At 39.6% G+C, this 24,343-nt stretch overlaps 1 protein-coding gene across 1 annotated transcript; it reads right to left on the minus strand.

The window, feature by feature from the left end:
- Window positions 1-1,467: 1,467 nt before the first annotated feature.
- spats2 (spermatogenesis associated serine rich 2) lies at window positions 1,468-23,241 on the minus strand. The gene is made up of 13 exons (XM_080030692.1): window positions 23,156-23,241; window positions 20,201-20,467; window positions 18,538-18,617; window positions 15,576-15,684; window positions 14,962-15,011; window positions 14,424-14,646; window positions 13,176-13,352; window positions 12,555-12,690; window positions 10,264-10,322; window positions 8,658-8,767; window positions 8,378-8,480; window positions 5,458-5,603; window positions 1,468-5,105 (listed from the first exon to the last, which is right to left on the minus strand). The coding sequence occupies exons 2-13, from the start codon at window positions 20,223-20,225 to the stop codon at window positions 4,638-4,640; spliced, it is 1,686 nt and encodes a 561-aa protein (XP_079886818.1). The 5' UTR covers window positions 20,226-20,467; window positions 23,156-23,241; the 3' UTR covers window positions 1,468-4,637.
- Window positions 23,242-24,343: the final 1,102 nt, after the last annotated feature.

The following is a 24,343-nucleotide window of genomic DNA, read 5'->3' on the forward strand; positions in this document are numbered from 1 at the left end:
CATGAATCATCCAGAAAAAGGCTATTTGTTCTTATAAAATTAAATTTAATATTAGTTTAATCTCCGATGTTGACTTTGGATGATGATTAAATAAACATTCTTTATTTAATTCTAAAGTAAGAACTCTGTCTTTCTAACTCTGACTAGGACACATGTAGTAGGTCACAAATCTTTTTTGTATCTTTTCAACAATTTGGGAAATCATTTTGACCAAAGCAAATATTCTTCTCGGATGTATGATGAATTGTCATAGGAATATATTTTACACCTAGTTGTGTTGTTTCCTATCGACCAATAATGCATATTCATGACCTTAAAATAGATCCAGGTCCTTTGAAAACATGAATCTTGCAAATGTGTCCTCCAGATTAATTCTGATTTTAGTTTATGATCTGGCCTCGAATTCCCCTCCTGGTAAATCGCTGTGCATTGTAACCGTCTCGTACAGAAACTTCCCCCTTCACGTTTCTCCACTTTAGCATCTGATGAATTTCTGCATCACAAATGTCAGATTATCAGTTTTGTTTTCTTGTTTTTCATCTCTTTGACCTTCTCTGAACGTTGACGTGTTGAAACGTGCTGCACAACGGATCACCGTGGAATTTCTCCCCGATTTATCAATGAAAATTCAAAAGTTTTGAATGAACTCTACAGCTGTGAAACATGAGTGAGAACAAACCAAACTTCTAAAAACAGCAAGGATAAACTTACACAATAATATACTTATATTAAATAATATTCTTATTGTACCTTAACCAAATCTTTAACCCTATTAACCTTCTACAGCATATTGTTGCCTTGAGATAAGCGTTATTTACACGGCCTAATATATATATATATATACATTTTCATTGTTATTTTGTATTTGAATACATATTTAGATGAGGAGTTTCAGTGGATATCATTTTGCAATTTACCATTTCACACCTTTAAACCAAGATACCATGAGCTTCAGTCTCTTGAAGAAACTGTTTTGACAGGTATAGTTATTTTTCAGATGAAGATTTGCATCAATCGTTCATCCACCACTCCTAATTTATGAGGTCCTCAACCAATCCTCCCTATATAAAATAATAAATAAATCACATTTGACCATTTATTGAGTAATGGCGCCGTCTGCTGGCTGACCAAGTATTATGTGAATCACTGTAAACAGGGTTCCTACAGATCCTTAGTCTTTAAAAAGGCATAGACTTCATTAAAGTAAAAATAACACAGTACTTGTTATTTTAATGTCGTTAAATCAACCTTCTAAAAGACTTAAAAATGCTCTGACCTGGGGAGTAGGATATTATCATTTGTTTTCCTCAACCCTTCAAGATGTTGTATACAACATAATCTTGAACTCCCAGGATACTTTAATTCATGTGCATTCTGTAAAACCTCAATATAATTTATGCTTCAGCTCATGTGAATATGTGAACAAAACCAAAAAGCCAACATACAAGGTCAGTATTGCAAACTGTTTATTCGTAGTAAATGAAAAGTGTGCAATTCAGTGAATGGGAGAAAGAAAGAGAGAGAGAGAGAGGGAGAGAGGATGTTGGGGGACGGTTGATGTCTTTGGTCCATACTCTGGATGTCAACGGAATCAGTGGGAGACAAGAAAAGGCACTTGAGTTTACAGTTGTCTCAGAAAAAAGGACACAGGGGTCTACTGGAAGAATGAATGAACTAGAATGCTGTAACCTTCGCTATGCCTAATATGAATATCACATACAAAATGCCCCATGTGAGCACAAAATTATATAGCTACCTATATGTATATACAGTAAGGAATCGGAAAATAAAGTGAGCTTGGAAGAGGAAAAAAATGGAAAAGTGTTGGATGTATCCCCTTTGGAAATCTTAACAGGCCAAGGAAAGGAAGGGCGGAAAAAGGCAACGACATTTAACAGAACAAAATCATTTCTTTGGCGATAAACTAATATTCCTACGGATTGGAATGTGAAACAAATTAATAAAAAGTGGTTAAAGTGGGACAGACTCAAATCTCTCCGACTGTGAACAGATCCAGCACCTCTTGCACTAGAGACATATTGGAATAAAAGATGATTTACTTTATCATCCGTCAACTGCGGCTTTTGATCAAATGCACCAAAATTTAGCCGAGGAAAGCTGTTGGACTTGCTACAATTTCTCCAACAATGTCGTTCAGTAAAACCATGTGTGACATAAAAAAAGTCACGTCTGGCGTCTTTTGAAAGAGATAGTTTAAAGGAATAGTTTGACAATTTAAGAAAAGCAATCCGTTATCACAAAATATGATTGATAGAGAGAACACAAGCCTGTTTCCTAATAATATATTATGAAAGTTTTCCATAATTATCCCGTGTCATGTGACAATAAACCTGTCATCATGAGAGGACGCCATTAAAAAGTCATGCAAGTGCAGCTTTTTTTGGCTTCCGTAGGTTGAGGCTTTTTCAGATATTTCTTTTTCAAACAATAAGAAAAGGGAAAGAGTGTGTTTCTCGAATGTCAAACTATTCCTTTAGGTCAAAACTATCCATGTTTCATTACAGCACATATTTACCAAAGGCTTCAAACAAGTTGGGACCATTTTCTCAACAGTATTCTCTAATATAAGTACTGGAGTAAAATTATTTTTAAATCTTAAATAAAAATAAAAATCTCCCGATAATAAAAGAATAACCCACAAGAAATTAAAAAGGGGGATTAAGAAAACTATATTTTAAATTTCAAAAGGTCTGCTCAAGGGAAGACGATGCAGCAAGAATATGACGACCAGAGTTGTACACCAGAGCCTTGCAGCTCCACAAACTGTATGTACAGAACTACACAACAGAACTACAAGTCCCTTTAACAAGCAAGAACAGGGCTTGAAAACAGGCGGCGTCAATCAAATATTCACCCCGGTTTTTGTTCACAAAGAGTGGACAATACGCTGACACTCAACCCCAACAGCAGCCTTGAAGCATCTACTTTGCGGCCATTGGAAAACAACATCTGTAAAATCTATACAACCTTCCAAATTCATTAATCAGTTTGATCGATTTTACTGTCACAGATGGGATAAAGTGAATATATAAAAACAATGGGAATCATGCATTCTCACATATCCAATAAATCACACGTCTGCTCTACTAGTACCATCTGATTAGAAAGCAGTCATGATGCAGACATCCATGTCTCGACATACAAAGGCAAAAGTGAAGTCTCTCTGTGACTGAAGGCAAGCCCGTCATTAATATGCCGTCCACGAGCATATGAACAACAACACCACAAAACAAGAAAAGGTGGTGGAAGCGTGGAAGAAAAATCCATCCGAGTAAATGTCAAGAACTAACTATAATGTGGACATTTTCCTCTCGTGTGAGCTAGGACATTACTCAAAAAAACGTAATGAGCCCATTCTCTCTGATGTAAAACAATGGACAGAGCGCAGAGAACAACGGCACACATGAAAAACCCCGTCGGCCAATGGGAGGGCGATACATCACATTTAAATGAAAAGTTTGACATTTTGAAAAATGTGCTTATTCACTTTCTTACAGAGAGTTGCAAGAGAAGATTTATACCACCAGCTACAGCCAGCAGCCGATTAGATTAGCTTAGTTTAGCATAAAGGCTAGAAACAAGGGAACTGGCTAGCTTTGCTCTGCCGGGCATATAGTGCCTTGTAAAACCACAACTTGTAGATTAAACAATTACGTTAGTCTACGAAAAAAATATATATAAAGTGTTAATTAGTGAGCTATAAAAAGGTGGAGGTAGGCTGACTTGTTTTTGACATTGAGACAGGAAAGAAAGCCTCCTATTTAGCCTATGGACATGAGAGTTGTATCAATCTTTTCTTCTCACGATAAACAAAGGAAAATGAGCTATTTAACAAATGTCAAACTATTCCTTCAAGAGGACATCCTCCATATTCACAGTTACTCTCAAACACATCTAAGTCCTACTAGTCTTAACACGTTCCCTACTGTATGTAGCAGCCGTACGAAAAAGCTCTGGATTACAGTTTGATATGTTTCAATTTTATACCTTGCAAAGTTTGAACGATAGTCTGTAGTGTTGATTGCATGTCTACTCTCCTGACGACCACTAGCTCCCTGCTAACGCAAGAACTACCTATGCAGCACTTTCACAACGTTTCCACGGTGAAGGCATTGAAATGGTTCTGGGCGTCGATAAAATAAAGTTAAAAATAAAATAAAGATCTGATGTGCAAATCAGAGAGCTAACATAAACCACGGCAAAAATAGAAATAGTACTAAGAACTTCAATAGTGCACAAATTGTTGCAGGTAATCCTGTCAGTCCGAAATGGAAAGCAGAGCCTGACGATAGCATAGCGACGAGATCTCTCGGAGGAGGGCCTAAAGATAGAAGCTGTTACTTTAACCACAGGGGGAGGAATGAGAAAAAAAGGAAAAAGCAATTAGAGAGAAGGGTGAGAGTGAGAGCTTTTCAAGTTTGAGGGATGAACGGATTGATGTAGAGAAGGTGGCACTACAGCTCAACTGACAGGAATATGTAAACTTGTTTTCTATTCTTCATTGAAAGGAGTTAGTACAGGGGGGAATGGGTGGGGGGGGGAGAGAGTGTAGGGTACAAGGGGAGGTGCGAGGGGTTAGTGGATGGGGTTTGATTTAAGCACAAGGATTTCCAATGTCAAGGGCAGTGCGTCCGCGGTTGCCTTTGGGGCAGCCCGTTATGACTGGCTCGGTCTGGGTTATTTTGAGCGGGTCGGTCTGGTTTCTGATTGGGCCGGTCCGGGTTAGGAGATGGCCGGTCTGGTTTCTGATTGGGCCGGTCTGGATTAGGGGAGGGCCGGTCCGGTTTCTGACTGGGCCGGTCTGGATTAGGGGAGGGCCGGTCCGGTTTCTGACTGGGCCGGTCTGGGTTAGGGGAGGGCCGGTCCGGGTTGTTGGAGGGCGTGTTGGAATGGGACCCGCCTCTGGAGCTGTTGGAGTAATGTGAGGAGGAGGAGCCTCCGTCACGGTCGCCGTGGTAGCGGTGGTTACCACGGCCAGCGTTCCTTTCATTGTAGGAGCTTCCACCGTTGTACCGCTGGCCCCCCGTGTGATAGCCCGAGTGGTAGCCCTGGCCCGTGAACGTACGCCGGTTGCCTTGGAAAATCTGCGTGGGAGGGCGGGTTAGGAAGTTAAAAGACTGATTTAATCTTTAAAGTAAAGAAAGACCTGGGAACTATGAGGCCGCTTAAAGATGGAGTCAGCGATTATAGAAAACACTTGTTTTTGTTGTTGTCAAAATCAGTTAATATCGCCTCACAATCCGCTAGCTGTACATACTGTGTGCTGAAAAAAGAAAAAACATGCAGTTCGGACAGGTAGGATTGAGAGATATTCTGATTTTGACAAAGTTATTTTGACAACAAGCATTCTCCAGAATCACTGACTCCACCTTTAATGGTCGATTTGTTCAACACTTTTTTGTTGCTTGCTTTTAATATCATTTCCCCCCAGCTGACCTGTTTGTTTGGTGGAGGGCGGTTGGCAGTGGGGGCGCTCTGGGTCTGGGGGGGAGGGGGCGTCTCCAGCAGACTCGGGCTGGTGACGGACGAGGACGTGGAGCTACAGCGGGACCGGTTTGAGTAACCTGTACGTGGGTGGTAAACTGGGAAAGAGCAAACCACAAGATGAAACATTTACAGTGCAACTTCTCCCATAAAGCAAAATAACTAAATAAGCTTGATAAAAGACCGTTCTATATTTGGGATTTGAAGGAGTTCTGGGTTTTAAGGCCCTGTCAACTGTACTTCACATCTGAAATGAATCACAACTGATTTTGTACAGTCTGTCACACACAGTATAAAGGCATGGGTTGCACCAAAACGTTTAATTAATTAAAATATTTGTTCCCAGGTGAAAAAAGCACAGCTTAATCTGCAGCTTTTAAAAGCACAAACATAATCTTTGCTCTACTGAAAGGCTGTAGATGTATCAGTGTACTTCATACAGATGGGAGATGGGCAAATAATCTGTTTACATGTCAGATATACTGCATTTGTTGTTGCAGTCTATAGTCACTCTCTAGTCTCTACAAAGCTGACCACATAACTTCATAATCCTAATTCACGACACAGATTCCTTCCTTAATTCAGCAATATTTTATGAATTCTGTATTTTTCTTCCCCGGTAGCAATATGTATCACCTGGCTTTCTTTAAAATCACACGACAGCAATGAATTACTTAACATGGCTGAGAATAAAAATTACCCTAAAAGCACTGTATCTACAGCAAAGAGTAGGACAAACTATTCACCACTAAGAGCTGGCAGCCAAACACTGACACACAGGGCCGGAGTGGGACTCATTTTCAGCCCTGGAGTTTCATGCCTCAGATCAGCCCACTTTCACGCCGACATTATTAATGTAATGTAATAACAACCTTAATATGTACGTCTGCAAAAGTGCATTGTTCTCTGCACCCTTGTAATTCTGTGTTTTTAGACTGTGTGGACTCAAATGCTCCTGTTTAGCCTACAGCCTACTCAGGTGCCTGCCATGGTGCTACTATGTGCAGTAGGAGTGTACGGAGACGTCATTATCTGTAGGCTATCTGTTCAACAAACACAATTAGCCTATCTATATGTAGGCTACCTGTATTCGGATATGAAACCGGAAGTGGCTGGGGCTTATGGGCTTATGTGTGGAAAAAAACAACAATTATAGTCCCTTCAGAGCCTCAAATTGATTTAATATTGGCATATTATCAATAATGAGATAGGCATATTTTCCTCATACTGTACTCATCTGTTTCTCTCTCTCATTATAACTGTCTAAGCCCCTACACGTTTGACTGGGGGACATTGAACATTCAGAGTCTGAAACAGTAGGCCTATTACATCACAGTAAATCATAAACTTGCCCAATTTATTTTATTTTTTCATCTCTGTCTCTTTTTATTTTTAACTAAACTAAGTTGTATCATCGATCTAGATAAGATTTATTTTGCCCGTTTATTTCCCTCTTCTCTCTCACTCTCCCTGTCTCTCATAGGCCTATCTCTGTCTCGCTATCTCTCTCTCTCCCTCTCTTTTTTAATTTCTAACTTAGTTCAATGAATAATTACTTTAGACTAGGAAACAGCGTTTTATAATCTAGAGGTCTAATTGATCAACGCACAAAAACGAAACTTTTTTTGAGCAAATCTCTTAGTTATAAACAGATTGTATGAACTAAACAAGCGAAGTGTTTGCAGATCGAATATTCAAAGATCGATTTTATTAAATGAAGAGACGTGGTTCACGTTCAGAGATTTGAAATAAATAAAAGTCAGGAGGGACTGAAGGTGACTCGGGGTCACAAACATCCAGCGGAATGGAGAGACCGCAGCTCACGGGGCCATGCATAAACGCAGCTGGTCTATCTCTTTTCTGCCACGGCAGCGGAGATGAACAGCTGATAGGTGCCACTCAAGTTAAGGCAGAACGCGCCGCGTCAATTTAGTGCATGATAGGCAAAATAAATAAATAGTTGTTTCCTGAATAATAACGAGATTATTCGCGAAGTAAACATATTCGGATCGATCATCTCATTATCCGTGCTCATCCGAATAGGCCTACATGTTCGGATTCTGGCTCATCCCAGTGCAGCCGACGCTCCAGTCGCCATTGTCCCGAGCATGCATTGAACATATATGACTGGGGGCTGTGACTAACTTTCATAAAGCCTTTGGTATGAGCGCAGAATTACAAGTTATCTTTCACCTCGTAGTCCGACATGCTGCTAGAGAGAGACACGCAGCAGGGCTAGGAGGCCCTAAATTCTGCTTCAAAATAAAAGTAATCTCACGTTACGCCAGTTAGATGCTTTTAATGTGAAACTGAAGCTGTAGGAAATGGTCAGTTTCCATTAGCAGTAACTTAACTGCGGACTAATAATATGATTTTTAATGCACCAATAGGTAAAATGATATTTTAACCCAGTGCCATGACTGGGCCGGCCCTCGCAGCCCAAAAACCAGAGCGGCCCACCGGGAATGCTCCCGGTTCTCCCGATTAGCCACTCCGGGCCTGCTGACACATGTGAAGAGACAAGTTTAATTTTTGCAAAATTATTCAAAGATTTCCATCTGGGGGGAAAAGCCTGATATAGAAGAGAACAAACGCAGTAGTGTATTTTTATCTTTTTCTATTTCATCTTTAAAGTATTTTGAAACAACACACTTTTTCTATTGACTGATCATAACGAAGCCGTCACTGTCACTGTCACTGTCCTTGCTGCTCTCAATGTGGATATTATAGTTCAGCTTCAGCAATTTTTTTCTATATTCTGTGGTTTGAAAGGAAAGTGTTTTTCGCATTATCTACAATGTATGGAGATTAACGTTTCACTTGAACACAAATAAGAAAGCAAGGTTAAATAGAAGGACGGTGCATATCTTACCTGATCCAAACCCTGAGATGCTCGTCTTCAGCGGTTCAAGATCGAATGTAAATCGTACAGCTTTCCCAAGGTCCTCGTCATATTTACGCTCACTCACAAAGTGCTGCGGAAATACAAAGAAATAGACTGTATTAATCACAGAATGAGCTATCTAATTAGCTTTCTATTGTGGCTCAACAAAGAACTCCCACTTCACATTGAGTCAGCTGTGTACTGAGTCAAACATAGTGAGAGAGAGAGACGGACGAGGCCAAACTGGAGCTGTGTGCTGTGACAGTACCTTGATGTCTGCGCGCAATTCAGTCAGCTGCTCCTCAGACATTGATGCCGACTTGTCTGTCAGCCGTCTCAGCTCCTCCGCTTTCTTCTGCCGGACGTCCAAGTTCAACACTGACACACAAAGAGCAATGTGTTTTAACAGATGTGGAACTGGTTTAAACGAGCACATTCTGTTTGATGAAACCGACAAAATGGAGTGCAATGTTTTTTTTTGTGCACAGCGTCTGTAATAGAATATGTTATTAATACATAACATTTCATTCAAGCTTCAAAAACTCAGAACAGCAAGAATAACGTAACAAGATTAGATTGAAAAAAGCCAAAATACCAAGTGCCATATGTAAGGACAAATTTCGTGTTCAGAATTTTTTAAAAGTATGTTAAATTATATTAATGTTCATTGAAGAACCTTCAGTATTATGCTTGAAAAGTGAAAAATTATTATTAATTGATTATCAAAATATCTGTAGCTTCTATCTATTATAATTCTATTTTGATTGAATAATCCATCAAATAAATGGTGTCAGTCAGTGTCACTACTTATATACCCTGAGGACCCAGTAGGTTTCATTTTCCTGTAAGAACTCAGCTGCAGCCTTTTGAAACGGCAGGTACAAAGTGCAGCTGACTCAGCATCCAAAGGTAAACAAAAGGTCAGAGATATGCATGTGCTTATATGACGGGACATAAGTCACTGACACGAGTGCCATGTAGTATGTATTCAGATACTGTAAGAGCAGTGTTACATGTCAGAATGAAAACTACACACAAAACATTTTCTGATGTGAGGATTTTTTGTTTTTTTTGCTTCATTTTACATGATTGTACATTGTAATATTTATAGGTTTTAGACATTGTTCTGAAAAGACAAAGGTTTTTGTAGAATTTGTAATTGTGATGGCCATTTTTTAAAACGATTAGAACAAAAATAATGAATCCATTAGTGAAGCAAAAGAAGCACTATTGCAACTATTTTGATGATCGTTAATCGATAAGTCATTTCCTCTATAAAATGTTGCAAGTTGTTTATGTACATCTACCCTTTTCCTGCAGGAGAGTGAAAGGTTGTGAGTGAATCCATCAGTTATCACGAGTGTAACACAGGAAGCAGATTAGTGGAAGCTACATTTTGAGGAAACCTGGCTTTAGTAATGTCAAAAGAAACACTAGCGTTCCTTCGCTTTCCTCTCAGTTCCCCAAACACCTTGCATAAAGACAGCATTGAGCCTCCCTAGACACCTGACACTATTCACTTTTTCCAGGCCTCACACACACACACACACACACACGGGGACCCAATACCAGAGAATGGCCTACTTGTAGAAATATGCAGTCCTGCTCTGTCATGTTACACACACTGAACACAAGTGGTATGCGCTAGGTATATTCTGGACCCTGGGGGCAACACTGCATTCTTGAAAAAGGGACAAAGAAACTAGAAACTGGGGCTTGCCGTTCCACAACAATCTCTTTTACGACTCAGATTCTCCGAGCCCTGGAGTGAGGTGATCATATTATGTGAAGAATACGGACAGCTCCCGGGAGGCACAGAGACGTGCAGGGTTTGGGTTCAGCCTACTCACTTGGAAAAACAAAACAGTACTTACTGGCATCTGCTTTCACTTTGTCCATTTCTCCCATTAGAGTCACTTCTCTGTCCATTAAACTAGGAAGAAAAGAGAGAGAGGAGGGTTATTTTTCTGGACTCAGTCCAAGAAAAGACTTTTGCACTGAGATTACAAAGCAATTCTAATGACAAAAAACAAAGAGACAGCTGCACACGCTGGCATCAAAAACAAGTGGAATACAATAAGTATAGTTGTAAGCGTTAGCACATAAAAGGACACTGTTATTTAAAATGAGCATTTAGGGCCCGTGTCCACCTAACGCCTTTTTCCAGCGTTAAACGCTGGCTGTGCGCTCGGGAGTGTGTCTACTGAGCGTTTTTTTTTCGACCGCTTTTTTCGACCGCTTTTTTCAAGCGTTTTATGAAACCGAGAATACTTTCCACCATCCTCTGTTTGGATGAGGAGTTATCGCGGCTCCTGCAAACACACACGGAGCAAGTTGTAGGCTGACGTGTGCGCATGAAACGATCCGTAGGAGATAAAAAATACAGCGAATCAAGTGTTTGCCTAATCTGCTCCCACAAACGGGCTCTCCTCCCTCTGTTCTGGTCATTTTAAGTCACTATTTTCGTACAGTTTCGGGTAAACAGAGACGGAAATAGCAGTTTCTCTTCCGTCTTCCTTGTTGCCAAGGCGACGAGTCCCGACGATCTTCTATCTGATTGGCCCTTTGAAAAAAGCGGCGGTGACGTCGCCGCCGCCTTTCTGAAAACTTTTTTTAACTGGAGAAACTCGAAGCGGCCGCACAAAAAGGCAAAAAAGCTCGGAAAAAAAACGCTAGGCGCTGCGCCTTTTCTCAGAGCGGCCGCCTTTTGCCGAGGCGGCCGCTTCTCATTGGGAATCAATTGAAAAAAGGCGCTTGCGGTGGGAAAAAGGCGGTAGGTGGACACGGGCCCTAAGAAGCACTGTAGTTCTCTTTGGTGCTATACTGTAGATCAGCATAAGAGTGTCATTGTCACATAAGTGATAACTTTGAATGTGTTATTGTTGTTATAGCTCACAACAAACTGAGTGTGAAAGTTCAATGAAAATAGTTTTATAAAATGGGAACCCATCACTTCATAGCTCAGGTTTTTGTTTTTACCACTATTAGCTCCATGAAGCAATATGTTTTAAGAGTGGGTTCCTGCTTTGTTTGTTTTGGTCTTGAACCCAAGGACACACACACACACGTATCTAATGTGCCAGCAAATTAAAAAAAAATTGAAAATAAAGGATGCAGGATTTGAATTACAAAAAAAAATTAAAATTAAAATTGTTGAGAAGTCAGAAGCAGTGAATACAGAAGTAACTGTTCAAAATAAACCTATGTGGTACCTTTAAGGCCTCAGTATGCTTTTTTTTTTTTTTTCATCGTTATAACTGTTAGGAAGAAGTCCACCCGGATCTTCCCTTATGTATGCTGGATAACACAAGATAAAATAAGATAAGATATTCCTTTATTTGTCCCACATTGGGGCAGTTTACATTGTTAAAGCAGCGGAAGGGACAGTGCAGCAGAGTAAAAGGCATAATAAAATAAGTAAACAAATGTATAGTTTTACAGCACACTCCCTATGCAAACACCCTCCGATAGCGTCGACTAGAAGAAAAAAAAAAACTATTGCATATCGTCCATTCTATCGCCGATAGATGATTCCATCACCAATCGGCACAACCCCACACTCCATATTGAGCTTATCAAATCGGAGCATTGTAAAAGATACCGCAGGTTCACAATATGTAACACACAGTTTACTATCATGCAAAGCTCATGTTGATGACTGTGCCAGTTTCATCAAGTAGGACAAAGGTAAGAAAATGCCCTTTGACCCACAGAGCGAAACCTATAAAATGCCAGTAACACCCACACTGCTTTAGTAAACATGGAACCCAAACAGCTGGACCAAGACAGTCAGGAAATAAATTGTCCCTTTTGTGAAAATGTCTATTTCTTCATCCATATATTGGTACTACAGTATAAAAAAAAGTTATAGTTGCTGCAGCATCTGACCAATCAGTGTTGGTCTGCCCTGCAAAATCCCAACACTAACATTGAACTACATTGTATTAGCCCTGAATACTTTATAACACCTGGGACTATTATACAGCTTCTTACTTATACTTTGGATTCCTCAAAGGGATCTTGTACCAAAGGAAAAGTTTCTCCAATCGAAAAGCCCTTCAAGGTGTTTTATTTTAATTTTTTATACCTAAATAATACAATATTTCAAATATTGTATCACCTTAAGATGCAACTACAGCCAGATTATGAAAAGAAATGCCCTCACCAGCTCTGTAGCTCTGCAAACGTCTGCTTCATCCTCTTGATTGAAGAGTCCATCTCCTCCTTGACCACGATCCTGTAGCGAGTCAGTGACACAGTGCACCGCTGCAGGTCCTTCACTGAGCGGTCTATGTTGGAAGCTGCAGGGTAGACATTAAGGTGAGACAGTGCACGTGAATAGGGTGAACTTATAGATATTCTCATAAACTTTGCCAGTTGATTTCCTTTACCGGTACATTAAAAACAATAATATTCTGCATCATATTTTTTCAGAATTTTTTGAATAAATTTGCAAATATAACATTATCTAATGACCAGTTTGCATCTCTTTACAATAGAAGATTAAAAAGATGTTGGATTAGGCCAGAGTTGAAATCTCAATTTAAAAAAATATTAGTATCCAAAGCTTTTACAGAATAGATTTTGGATACAGCCTTTAAATGAAAAATATGAACAAATCCTTCTGTTATAAGTTCTTTAGAAGTTGAGATTTCTGTATTAAAAATAATATAATATAATATAATATAATAAATAATAATGTCGAGATGTTTTAAATCATTGTTTTCTTTCTATAAACTCCATGCAGGACAATTCATTTGGGAGGTAAGATGTTCAAGTGTCTAACCTATTTTCTTGGTTCCTTGCTCATCAGTGGAAGGTGCTATAGAGGAAGTGGGTGGATGTGAGTGTGAGTTAGAGACTGTTCGTTGTCGGGGCTTGTTGCCTCTGGGTCCCTGGTGGTTCCTCCCTGCTTGCTGCGGGGCAGGACTCGGAGCGCTACCTTGACTTTCTGCCTCTGCACCTGTGAGAAGACGGATTGCTATTACAACAACAAGTGAAGTACATTTCCAAATGAACTTCTTCACACCAAATCTATAATAGAGACCAGCCAGAACAGAAGCAAAGTTGGTCAGCAGCAGAGTATTTGCGTCTGTTTTTTCTAAATTCAACACTTTTGGAACCGAGTTCAAAATGACTCAGCAAAAAAACTTTGACACTTTGAAAGGAAATTTCTTTTTTGTAGAAATAAACTTGACAATTGGCAGCTAACAGGTTTGCTGACTGACTGTTGGTAAACCATTTAGTTCACAGAGTTCATTAATAATACGTGATCTGTATCTTCCTGTCTCATAACGGTCTGCTAACCATTGCAGTTTAGTGGAACACTTTTTACTCAGAATGAGGACGTTAAATTAACATGAACGGTGCAAAGCAGCTATAAAAAGCTACGACAGCTTCCTCTATTTCAGTCTGCTCTGTGAAGATCATTTGCTCCTTGTCAAAGTTCAGAGAAATCCTCCTTTCGGATCCTGTGAAAACACTAAATCAATGTTAACATTGCGTCTCCATGGTCATATTACAATTATAAATTTGACAGTTAAATATAAAAACATAACCTCATTGCAGTGCATCATGCCGTCTCTCCTTCACTCGCTTTCTAAACAAATGCATGCGTCGCCAGCACAGGCTAGCAAACATCTTTACGACAGCCGACGATGCAGTCATTAAAAACACTACTGCTTTTGTCCAAAGGGGGCACTAGAATCATCAAACTCAAAGTTCCTCTTTGCTACTTTAAGTACTAATCTGTTCGTACAAGTGGTTCTTTCATGACTATTGCTGCTAAACTTTAACATAATTTCAATAATCTTTGAGAACACAGTGATCAGCCCCTTTGGAGCCTTCTCTTCAGTTACTGTAATCTTTCCTTTATACTAGTCCTGGACTTGATCTTATTTACACACTGATCAAAGCGGACTTCTACATATCCATAGGATCAATGTTGACTGAAGCAGCTAATCCCCTCCCCAGGATAACAACTAAAATCATTACTAGCCCTTCCTTCACCATACAGTATCAGATTTGTGATTACCGGTGGTTTCAGACGTAGCGGGTTCAGAGTCCAGCTCGGCTGCGTCCAGCGAAGCCGAGTCCAGCTGTTCACTCAGAGAATCCAGAGACTCTCCGTCCACCACAGAGCCGTTGCCGTTGAAACCGTTCATCTCGTCTTTCCCCTCGTCGGGCGTCGTGGCCTTCGGCGGAGCGGCGTCAGCTGGGACCTCGGGCTGAGGCTTGGGCTTCTTTTTCTTCTTGGGCTTAAAATGGAGATATATCATTGTCAAAAAAACAATGATATATTTTTTTGACAAATTCTCTTTTTTTTATTGTCTCTGTTCTTATCAGTGCAGTGGCTTGGATCAATTAAGTGCAGACAGGGAAGTTTTGATTTAAGAAAAAGTTTTTGGCATTCAGATTTAGATGCCACTGCAATAGTTTACACATTTTAATGAAATACACTTTGAACCTCTAATCTTAAGAAGTAAAGCAATTATTTATGTCAAAACTAGAGTAGACAGAAATATGCCAACTCAACAAAGAGACACACAGGAGACAGGCTTTCTGGTTCTCACCTTCTTCTTGCCAGTCACATTCCATTCTTTGAGAATCTCAACTGCACTTCCTAGGGTGTAAAGCAAACAATGGCGACAAAGGCACAGAGTGAGTGACAAATGACCAGTTTAAAACCTTTTGCAATGTCCATATCAATATAGCAACAGAGTGAAGTTGTGTTTACATGCCGCTACATAAGGAACAAAGCTGTGTGACGTCAGGGGACAACCTTCTTGTTCTATTATTAAACTTGTGAAACTAAAAAGGCGTGCAAATGACGCGCAGCTTCTGAATGCAAAATATTTCAAGCATGAAGAAAATAAAAGTTGTTCACACTTAAGCTTAAGCCATGTGGGCTGCAGGCCAAGACACACGATCAGACTAATAATGTAGTATACTATTGCTGGAAATACATGAATGAGTATTTGTGGAAATAAGATACATCCTAACAATAGCATTACATTTTTTTTATAATCTTTTCCTTTGTGTGGGGTCATTATGAAAGCCTTCTAGGCGTAATTGCATCAAAATATGCAGTTCTACTAGTTCTATGGGAAATCATACACCTCATTATGAGAAACTATTTATAAACCAAACTTTTGAGGGCCAATAACCAATGCAAACGTCTTCATACCTTCTATGAAAGCTTGAACGGCCTTGTCCACACAGTTCTCAAAATGCTGTAACACCAGCACAATCTCATTGTTGCTTTTGTTGGGGACGACGGCCCTGACAGCGCTGATCTGTAAAAACAAGGAGCACAGTGTATGAATGGAACAGGTTTCAAATGTCTCAAGTTGACTCAGCATCTAATGTAAATTCACAATGAAGGCGTTTTCAGCATTTAAATAAATATTTGGCAGAGACACAGCAATGTGCTCTACTTCTTAGCTCTACAATACAAGAAAGAAAATACAAATGCTTTTTAAGAGCTAGTTTGATTTTTCTTGCAAACACATAAATATGCATATACAAATCAGCTCCAATGAAAATATTGACAATTTTCCAATAATTTTAATTGATTTAAAAACTTTGATAGATAATCCATAACTCGCATCACTGTCGCAACCAAAACATTTAGCAGTTTTGGCAACAAAAAAAAAAAATCACGGAATTTACACTCAATATAATTAACAAGGTGCTTTAAGACACAAACAAAATCCAAAGAACCGTCCATGAAAACATTACTACACCACAGTAAAACCTTGTGTCCCATTTTCCTGAAGTTGCTCCATTTAAGCCTAACAGCTTTAACAGACGGAAAATGCTTGTCATAAGATTACATAATGAGTCAAGTCAAGAAAAGCATTTTTTTTTTTCATGGTATTTTCAGGTCATTTAAGGTGTTGAGCTATTGAACAGACTCTCATTGAGACGAGAATAACCCAAGATTCAACACTGGCTCAAAACATTGCATTTTTCCCTTTTAGCAATACATTAACTTTTGCTCATGCTCTGACAACTCGCCGCCAAAAAACTGCTCATCAGGGAACTGCAGTGCAAAGCCCCCACAGCCAATGAAACTGAACGTCAGCGCTGAGGAACAGAATCCACCAAGCAAATCAGAGGCCCTTGACAGTAAGACACATTGTGATTTAGTTTTATATTTAAAACTACACCATTGAGACTTGATGAATTAATCTCCTTAAATTCAGGGCTCCAGAGTGCGCCTAATTTGGGCGCACGTGCGCCCAAAAATCTGGTGAGTGCGCCCAGATATTTTCACTGGTCGCACCAGTGCACCTGAAATTTTTCACGTCATATCATGTAATATTGGGTGCTGTGCTGCACGATTCTTCTAATCACGATGTGAGCTAGAGCAATTACATTCCTCACAAATGGCTGCGATTGCGATTTAATGTAGGATATGCGCGCGTGTGTCTAAACGTTCCAACCGCTCCTCTCGTCTTTTTGGTAGCGTACTCGGCTCCTCTGACAGTGAGTGTGTGTGTGTAGCTGCGCGCGCACCTACACGGCGTGCAAGACAGGTGCAGACTATGGTGCAGACAGCAGAGTAAACAAACAAACATGGACACCGACGCGCATCAGCATCCACGCTGAACTGTGACGGAAATCAAAGCCAACGTCTGCTATATGGGGAGTTTTAGGATTCAGTACGGTGACGTTGAACACATTGAACTGCTGTCTTGGAAACTTGGAAAGTAATAGCCGCTATATGTCGCGTGGCAACCAGTGGCAACTCACCCAGTCTATCAATTCAGTGCGGAGAAAAGTCGAATGCATGAGAGTGAAGGGCCACGCAAGTTTCAGTAAGTTGATAGAGACTATTGTCTTGAGGAATGCCTTTATTTTCATGGGGAAATTATGATTATTTTTTAATTAAGTGTTTTATTATTTTGAAAACAGTGTAGGTAAGGGGTGTGCACGAGTACTCGTTTGGTAAATCATAAACGTTTACGAAAAAAATCAATAAATGAAAACCGTTTTTTTTTTTTTTTTTACTTTGGGAAATGATTATAGGCTATCTCCAGGAGTGGAGGGCGATGTGATTTACTGTACTAAAGCAGATAACACAACACATTATTGTGTTTGGTTACAATATTTATTAATTTAAATATTTAACTGCACGCTCCACCTTCAGTTTCACTTTTGTTTTCATCTCCGTCTCAAACAGCTGATCGGCTCGCGAGCCCAACGGCCCGACAGCGGGAGTCAGTCTAATGACAGATGATCACTAGGCAGTTATGATCACTTAAGTCAAAAAGCTAAATCATGAAATGACTGCCTCTCTCTGTCTGTCTGGCTGCTTGTCTTTCTCACTGCACACTGTCACTCCAACAGCCTCTGCAAAAAAAGTGACGTTGACCCCCCCCCCCCCCCCCATATTATGGTTAAATGTGTACACAAAGAAATTGCAGACTGTAACCATTTAGACATTTTTGTAAACATTCACACCCCTGGTGTAGGCTGCTAGCCTAGTACAAGCTTTATTTTCTCTATATTTTCAATGATTCTTAATATGTGTTTGTTTTAAATTGAGATGAAGTTTCAAAACTATCAATAATCGCAAATTTTCCTTGAAAACCAAGAATCATAATACCATTTATTTATTATATTGCATCGCAAATCGCAATATTAGCCACTATAATCGCAATCGCACAATTTCTCCAAAACGTGCAGCACTAATTTGGTGCACCCAAAATATATGCTGGTGCACCTAGATGAAAAAGTTAGGCGCACCGGTGCACCCAATGAAAAAGTTAGTCTGGAGCCCTGCCTTAAATGCTTTTGAGTCCAAAATGAAAGAAATGGAGGCAGACTCTTGAAGATGTCAATGTTTTTTCTGGTTACAAGATTGGCTCTTTTAAATGAGTGTAATGTGGATTGCTTTGCTTTATTTTAGAACTATTAACTTTGTCCTCTTGTGCCTCGTGTTTTTTTCTGTCTTGGCCAGGTGACCATTGAAAAAGTTTTTTTTTTTTTAACATCAATAGGTTTCTCCTGGTTAAATAAAGGTTATGCTAATAATAATAATAATAATAATAATAATAATAATAATAATAATAATAATAATAATAATAATAATAATAATAATAATAATAATAATAATAATAATATAAAAAGTCAAGTCTTACCTTCTCTTTCATCCTGTCAGCCGTTCCTCCCTGGGACATCGCCATTTTGGAGCGAGTGTCAAACACCACCCCGGATGTATCTGGAATTAAAACAAGAGGAAAACCAAACCCTCATTGTCCGTTCAGGCTCTGAATCACATTTGCAAAACCACTGTCGAACATCATTTGCAAAACAAAACAACCTCTTCACAGAGATTTCCTGGAAAGAGCACTAGTCTCCGGCTCGGTTTATGACTCCCAATCAGGCTACAGAGACTGATTTCAGCTTGTGAAGCCATTTATCTTCATCTCAAAAGTAAAAGGCTGACACTTGAACGGCCGTGTTTATCTACATGAGCAAACAAAACAGCTATTCAGCTTATCAAACGAGTTGAAAATAGATTCGTTTTTTTAATACTGTGGGCTTCATTTGCATTAAAAACACAGTGAGAAAATGTCGACGGCGGCGTCAGTACGTATTGCACTGTGCAGGTGGAAGCTGGGTCTTGTTATTTAGACATTTAAGCACCAGACACTTCAGTTAGCAGCACAAGCAGCGAGCACTTGAGAAGACACAAAGACAAAAGCTGGAATCTGCGTCTAATTTAAAATAACTTATAACCAACTGAAGGCTTCTGAAAAGACTTGTTCTTGCAAGAGGAACATACTCAGGGCCAGTTGCTGTTATCAGACTAAAGGGCCTTTCCCACCGCCGCGCGGCAACCGCCCTCTCAACCGCCTCCTTGCTGGAGGACTCCACCGGTGAGCCCGGCGTTTTTAAAAGCGGCTGCTGCCTCGGCGGCAATGACAGCGAGATGCTTCGGTGATCGTATCGTTGGGATAGCCCGACCAGAAGTCCACCACACGTATTTATCTCTTTCTCTCTCGTATAACGATGTTATAGTCTCTCTATATGAGCTTTTATGAAGAATAAAAGTACAGAGAGAAAATACAGTTCAGTCTAAAAAATTATTCCCCTAGAAAATCGGCTTCAATCACTGGTTCCACATGTTTGTGTTCAACGTCAAATATATATCCAATCTTTTTTAAATGACAGACACTTTAACATTGACTTAATACATGAGCCGTGTTGTTTATGTCTGTATACTCCGTTTGCAACGATGCCTTGTATAACCGACTTGCCGCCGGGCGGCTACCGCTGAAAGTTTCGACACGGGGAAAGCTGAGCAGTTGGAAAAAATCTGCGCGCGTTCACGTGGGCGGCAACCGCTTCCTGGTCAAACCGCCGCGGCTGTACCGCCTCCCCTCAGCCGCCCTTCCCTCATTGAAATGAATGGAGGCTGCGCGCTGCTGCGCGGCGGTGGGAAGGGGCCTTAAGACTGGTGCATTTGAGACGCGGCTGACAAGAAATCTGTTCCAACAAACTTCTGATGACATTTTCTTTTCAAAACTGATAAACAAAAGCCAACCGTTGAGTATGGAGGGATAGGGTAAAGTCCAAAGTTAACCTATAGGCATTTAAAGACCAAACATGTTCGGCTCTTGTGACAGTGTTTCCCGTGTGAAAGTAGGTTAATGTCACTGTAAATGTCCGCAGCAAATTCACTGTTAAAGTCCTGCCATCTTGCACACATTGGTTTGTTTAATCATTTACAACTACAACATTCTTATTTGGCCAATTTCTTTAAAAAAAATTTAATGAAGGCGTATAAAAATGACTCACCCTTTTGGCTGTTTTTCTTGGCCATGTTGTCACACAGAAGTATCCGAGAAACGCTTGGTCATACACTTACTCAAGACAGCAATAACCCTTCAGCTACGTTTACACTGCTCTTGTACAAATAAAGGCTCCAAAGTGTGGTGACTTTCACTTTAAATTCTTCTAGTTCGAGTGGATGCCAACAGTGGCTCCCAACTGGCAGGAGGGTTTGGGAGAAGGAGGTTCAGATTCAGGTTTCCCCTCTTTCCTCTCCGACAAGTTGATCCAAGTCTGTGGGGAGGGAGGAAAATAAAACAGCTGTGTTTAGAAGAACCAGTGATTGAAATAAGGTAATGCCAAGAATGTAGGAAACAAACAAATGTACATTAAAAAAGGAAAAGGAACTGTAGTCATCCTGTAGGAAGCACAAATATTCAGAACTCCACTTGTGTGAGACCAGAAATATATGAATGTAAATCAAATGATATCCATTTCCTCTGCCTGTAAAAAACCCCAATGAAAACCAGATTTTCAATAACTTATTGTCTGTCTGGCAGAGCCGAGCGCTCAACAACAAAAAATCTGCAGTTGATATTGTGCTTGGCAGAAACACTGCATTTGGTTTAGAGGGAAAGAAAAGTTAGCAGGGGCTGTATGAAGAGAGACAGACACGTCTTTGAAGGGCATTTCCTTTTTCTCAGTTGTCTGCAGGAGTAGTGTGTGTGATAGTGTTGTGAAGACTTCACATAAGGGGCATAGTGGCGGCGGTGGTGGTAAGCCATCCGATTCGACACAGACAGTGTCAAATGTATTTTAATAGGCGAGATGGAGAGCTGCCTCAAGTATTTTGGCTTTCCCTGCAGAAAGACTCACAGCGGATGGACGATGTCAGCTTTAACGATGTGCCTTCAGACACGGTTAAGCCTTTTAATTCTCAAAAACATTTTCAGTTTCTGCAAATTGGCAATGGAGGGAGTCACACTAAATGTACTCTTTTTCACCCGAAAATACACCACAAAAATAAGGAAAAGATTATTTTATGTGACATACAGTAAGTTGGTTTAAGGTGCCTTAATTATCAATCCTAGGTCCAAGGAAAAAACAGACATTATATCCATCCCTTCAATCGCTTATAAACTATGTGCTTGCCAATAGGAACAAGCCTAATTTGTTCTATGTTACTCTAATTCTGCAAGTTGATTGTGTTTAAATGCAGATAAATCATTTTGTCCTGAGATATATATATATATATATATATATATATTACTATTTTAAAAGAAACACCACATTAAAAGAGGAATTTCACCATGTCTACACTTTATAAAGAGGAAAGCAACTTCTCTAGAAGTCCCTTTAAACAACCTTGGATCGTATTGAAAATGCTGCTGAACAATCAATACTCCACTGATGCCTCAAGCTCCCTCACCAACTACTGCCAAAAAGCCAAGACTAGTCAAATGATGTCCCTTCTAGTCTTCGAAAAAAATGCTATGTTTTATGGGCCAGCTGTTTCCCCCTTCTGGGTTTCCCTTTCTGACCTGGATTCTCTAGAAAAGGAAACTTAAAAAAGCTGAGCAAACCCACACCCTCCAGATTAGGACTCTTGGCATGCCAACAGCGCTGGTTCAACCACCACACCTTCACAGACGTCAAACGCACAGAAAGCACAGTCAACAAGTGACACTGCAGCAGCCTCTCACGCCAACTCTAGGATGCATTATGTTTATCAAGAGGGATGGTGCTTGAGTCCTCAAGGAGGGCCGGCCAGGTGCACTTGTGCTGAGTGACGCCGGTCGGGAGAAAGTGCAAACTCAGCCACTCAAATAAAAACTGGCGACTGGAAAATTAGAAGAAGTTGAGTGACATGTTGTAAAAGAAGGTCGTGGTTGTGTTGTATGTGACACGAACAACGCAACAGTTTTTAAAAAAGGAGAATTTAAGTCTTAATTGGAAATACTTTTCTATCAACAACACTGCCAATCATTTCTTCTCCTAGCAGATGTCTTATGAGCATAGGAACCTAAATATACTTAATTGAAAGAGTTCAAAAGTAGGTTGAAGCTCCCCTATTCAAATAATGATCCATGTCATCACTTGCTTCAAATTACCTAGCTCATATAATAGCATTTCTACATATAAATGGAATGAGTATTTCTGCTATAGCCTTTAAAACAAAGTATGAAAACAAGCTATTAAGACATATAGTATATTGCACATGGTTCGTTGAAATGCAGGGGTCCAATGTAAAGCTATTGCATTTGGTAAAATGGTGCAGATGTAATTAGACATCATTATAAAAATATAAGTCAGAAGTCAGTGAAATGTGGCTTCAGCACACGTCAAATAAGCTTTCGTATTGTTTCTACGAGATATACGTAAAAACAAATACAGATGCAAATAGGGGGAAATCGTAACCTTAGCTTTTTTTTTGGCGACTACTTAAAAAGCCAAGTTTGTGTCAATGTTAGCTCACTAACCCCGATGTGAATACAATCTGTTTGAAGAAACGTGGCTGATTGAGATGTAAGCCTATCCAACCTTGGAATATTCTGCTTATTTCTCGCTGAAAAAATGGGTGTTTCATCTCAAAAAGCAGCTCGTTTTCTCATATATTTTGGCAGTGAAGTCCAACGGTTAGCCTGCTAACATTACCTCATATATTAACGATTGGCTTCGCAAGCCTCTACGTTACTCAACACAATTATTTTCATCCTTAAATGTCGCAAACATCCCTTAAAAACTAACCAGACGACGACCCAATGCAGCGTACTAGTCCCATCGCCTTCTTTATGGATGGACATTTGAATGCAGCCTTAGCTAACGCGCAGCTAGCTTTTTTTCTGTATTATTCAATGCTGTTGTAAATATTAGCCATAATTTAACGTCTCACACAAACAGCTACAATGACATTAAATGGTTGTTTTGTAAGTAGGATTGTAGCTAGTGGTGTTAGCAGTTAAACGGTGATAAACTACGTACTTGGTGTTGGTCAGAAAACTGCACAGTAGCTTCTGGAAACAGGTCACTGCAGCTTCACACCGCCAGCCGAGCAGCACAGTCTGCAGCTGCGGGAGAGAGAAATCCTCCTAGACCAGGCTCACCCAGGGGCGCCAGTTCCGAGCCAAGTATCCCCCCTTTTAAAGCAACGTTTCCAGGCGATGCTAGAAAAGGATAGATGGATGGATGGATGGATGGATGGATGGATGGATGGATGGATGGATGGATGGATGGATGGATGGATGGATGGATGGATGGATGGATGGATGGATGGATGGATGGATGGATGGATAGATAGATAGATAGATAGATAGATAGATAGATAGATAGATAGATAGATAGATAGATAGATAGATAGATAGATAGATAGATAGATAGATAGATAGATAGATTCCAGTAGCAATACAAGAAATCAAAAATGTTTTTAGAAAATGTATCAAATTGTCTCATCCACTGATTGAAGGAGTCATACGTCAAATACAACTATATTAGATCGAGATACTACTAAATTAAAATTATTTGTGCACAACTATTTTAGAAAGTATGTATTCTTTTCTTGGCTATTTGATGAAATCCAGACAACACATTTACCCATAATAATGTGAAATCTTAAAAAAAAAAAGATCAACAAAAATATCTCCAAAGGTTTGTTCGTGTTTATGTTTCATATTCAATAAGCGCTTTCATTAATTGTTTACATATTATTTGTCCTCTTTTATTGTATATTTAAAATGAATAAAATTAATTCACATATTTCTCAACATCCTTCATGTTAACAGCAAAATAATATTTTTTTATTGCTAAACTTTTTGTATAAAAACATTTACTTTCCACTTTTCTTGGGCTTATTCGATGAAACCTTAACACCACATTCTCCCATAATTATGTGACATCTTAAGAAATATATAATGGTTAGTTCAAAGGCTACATCAAATGTTCAAAACCCCATTAAAGGTGTCTTGATAGAATTTTTTAGTCGAATAAATTTTTTTTTTACATACTTTATACTTTATTTTTCAATATCCTTCATTGGGCCAACTCAGCAAACAACTTTTTTTTTTTGCCAAACTTTTTTTTTTTTTCTTTTTTTTTACAAAATGATCACATTCTCTTTTTTGGATGACAACTTTTTTTGTTGACAAATCCTAGAAATCCTATTTCCCCATAATG

Source organism: Ammodytes marinus (genome assembly GCF_949987685.1).
Source record: "Ammodytes marinus genome assembly, chromosome: 7".
Taxonomy (NCBI): domain Eukaryota; kingdom Metazoa; phylum Chordata; class Actinopteri; order Uranoscopiformes; family Ammodytidae; genus Ammodytes; species Ammodytes marinus.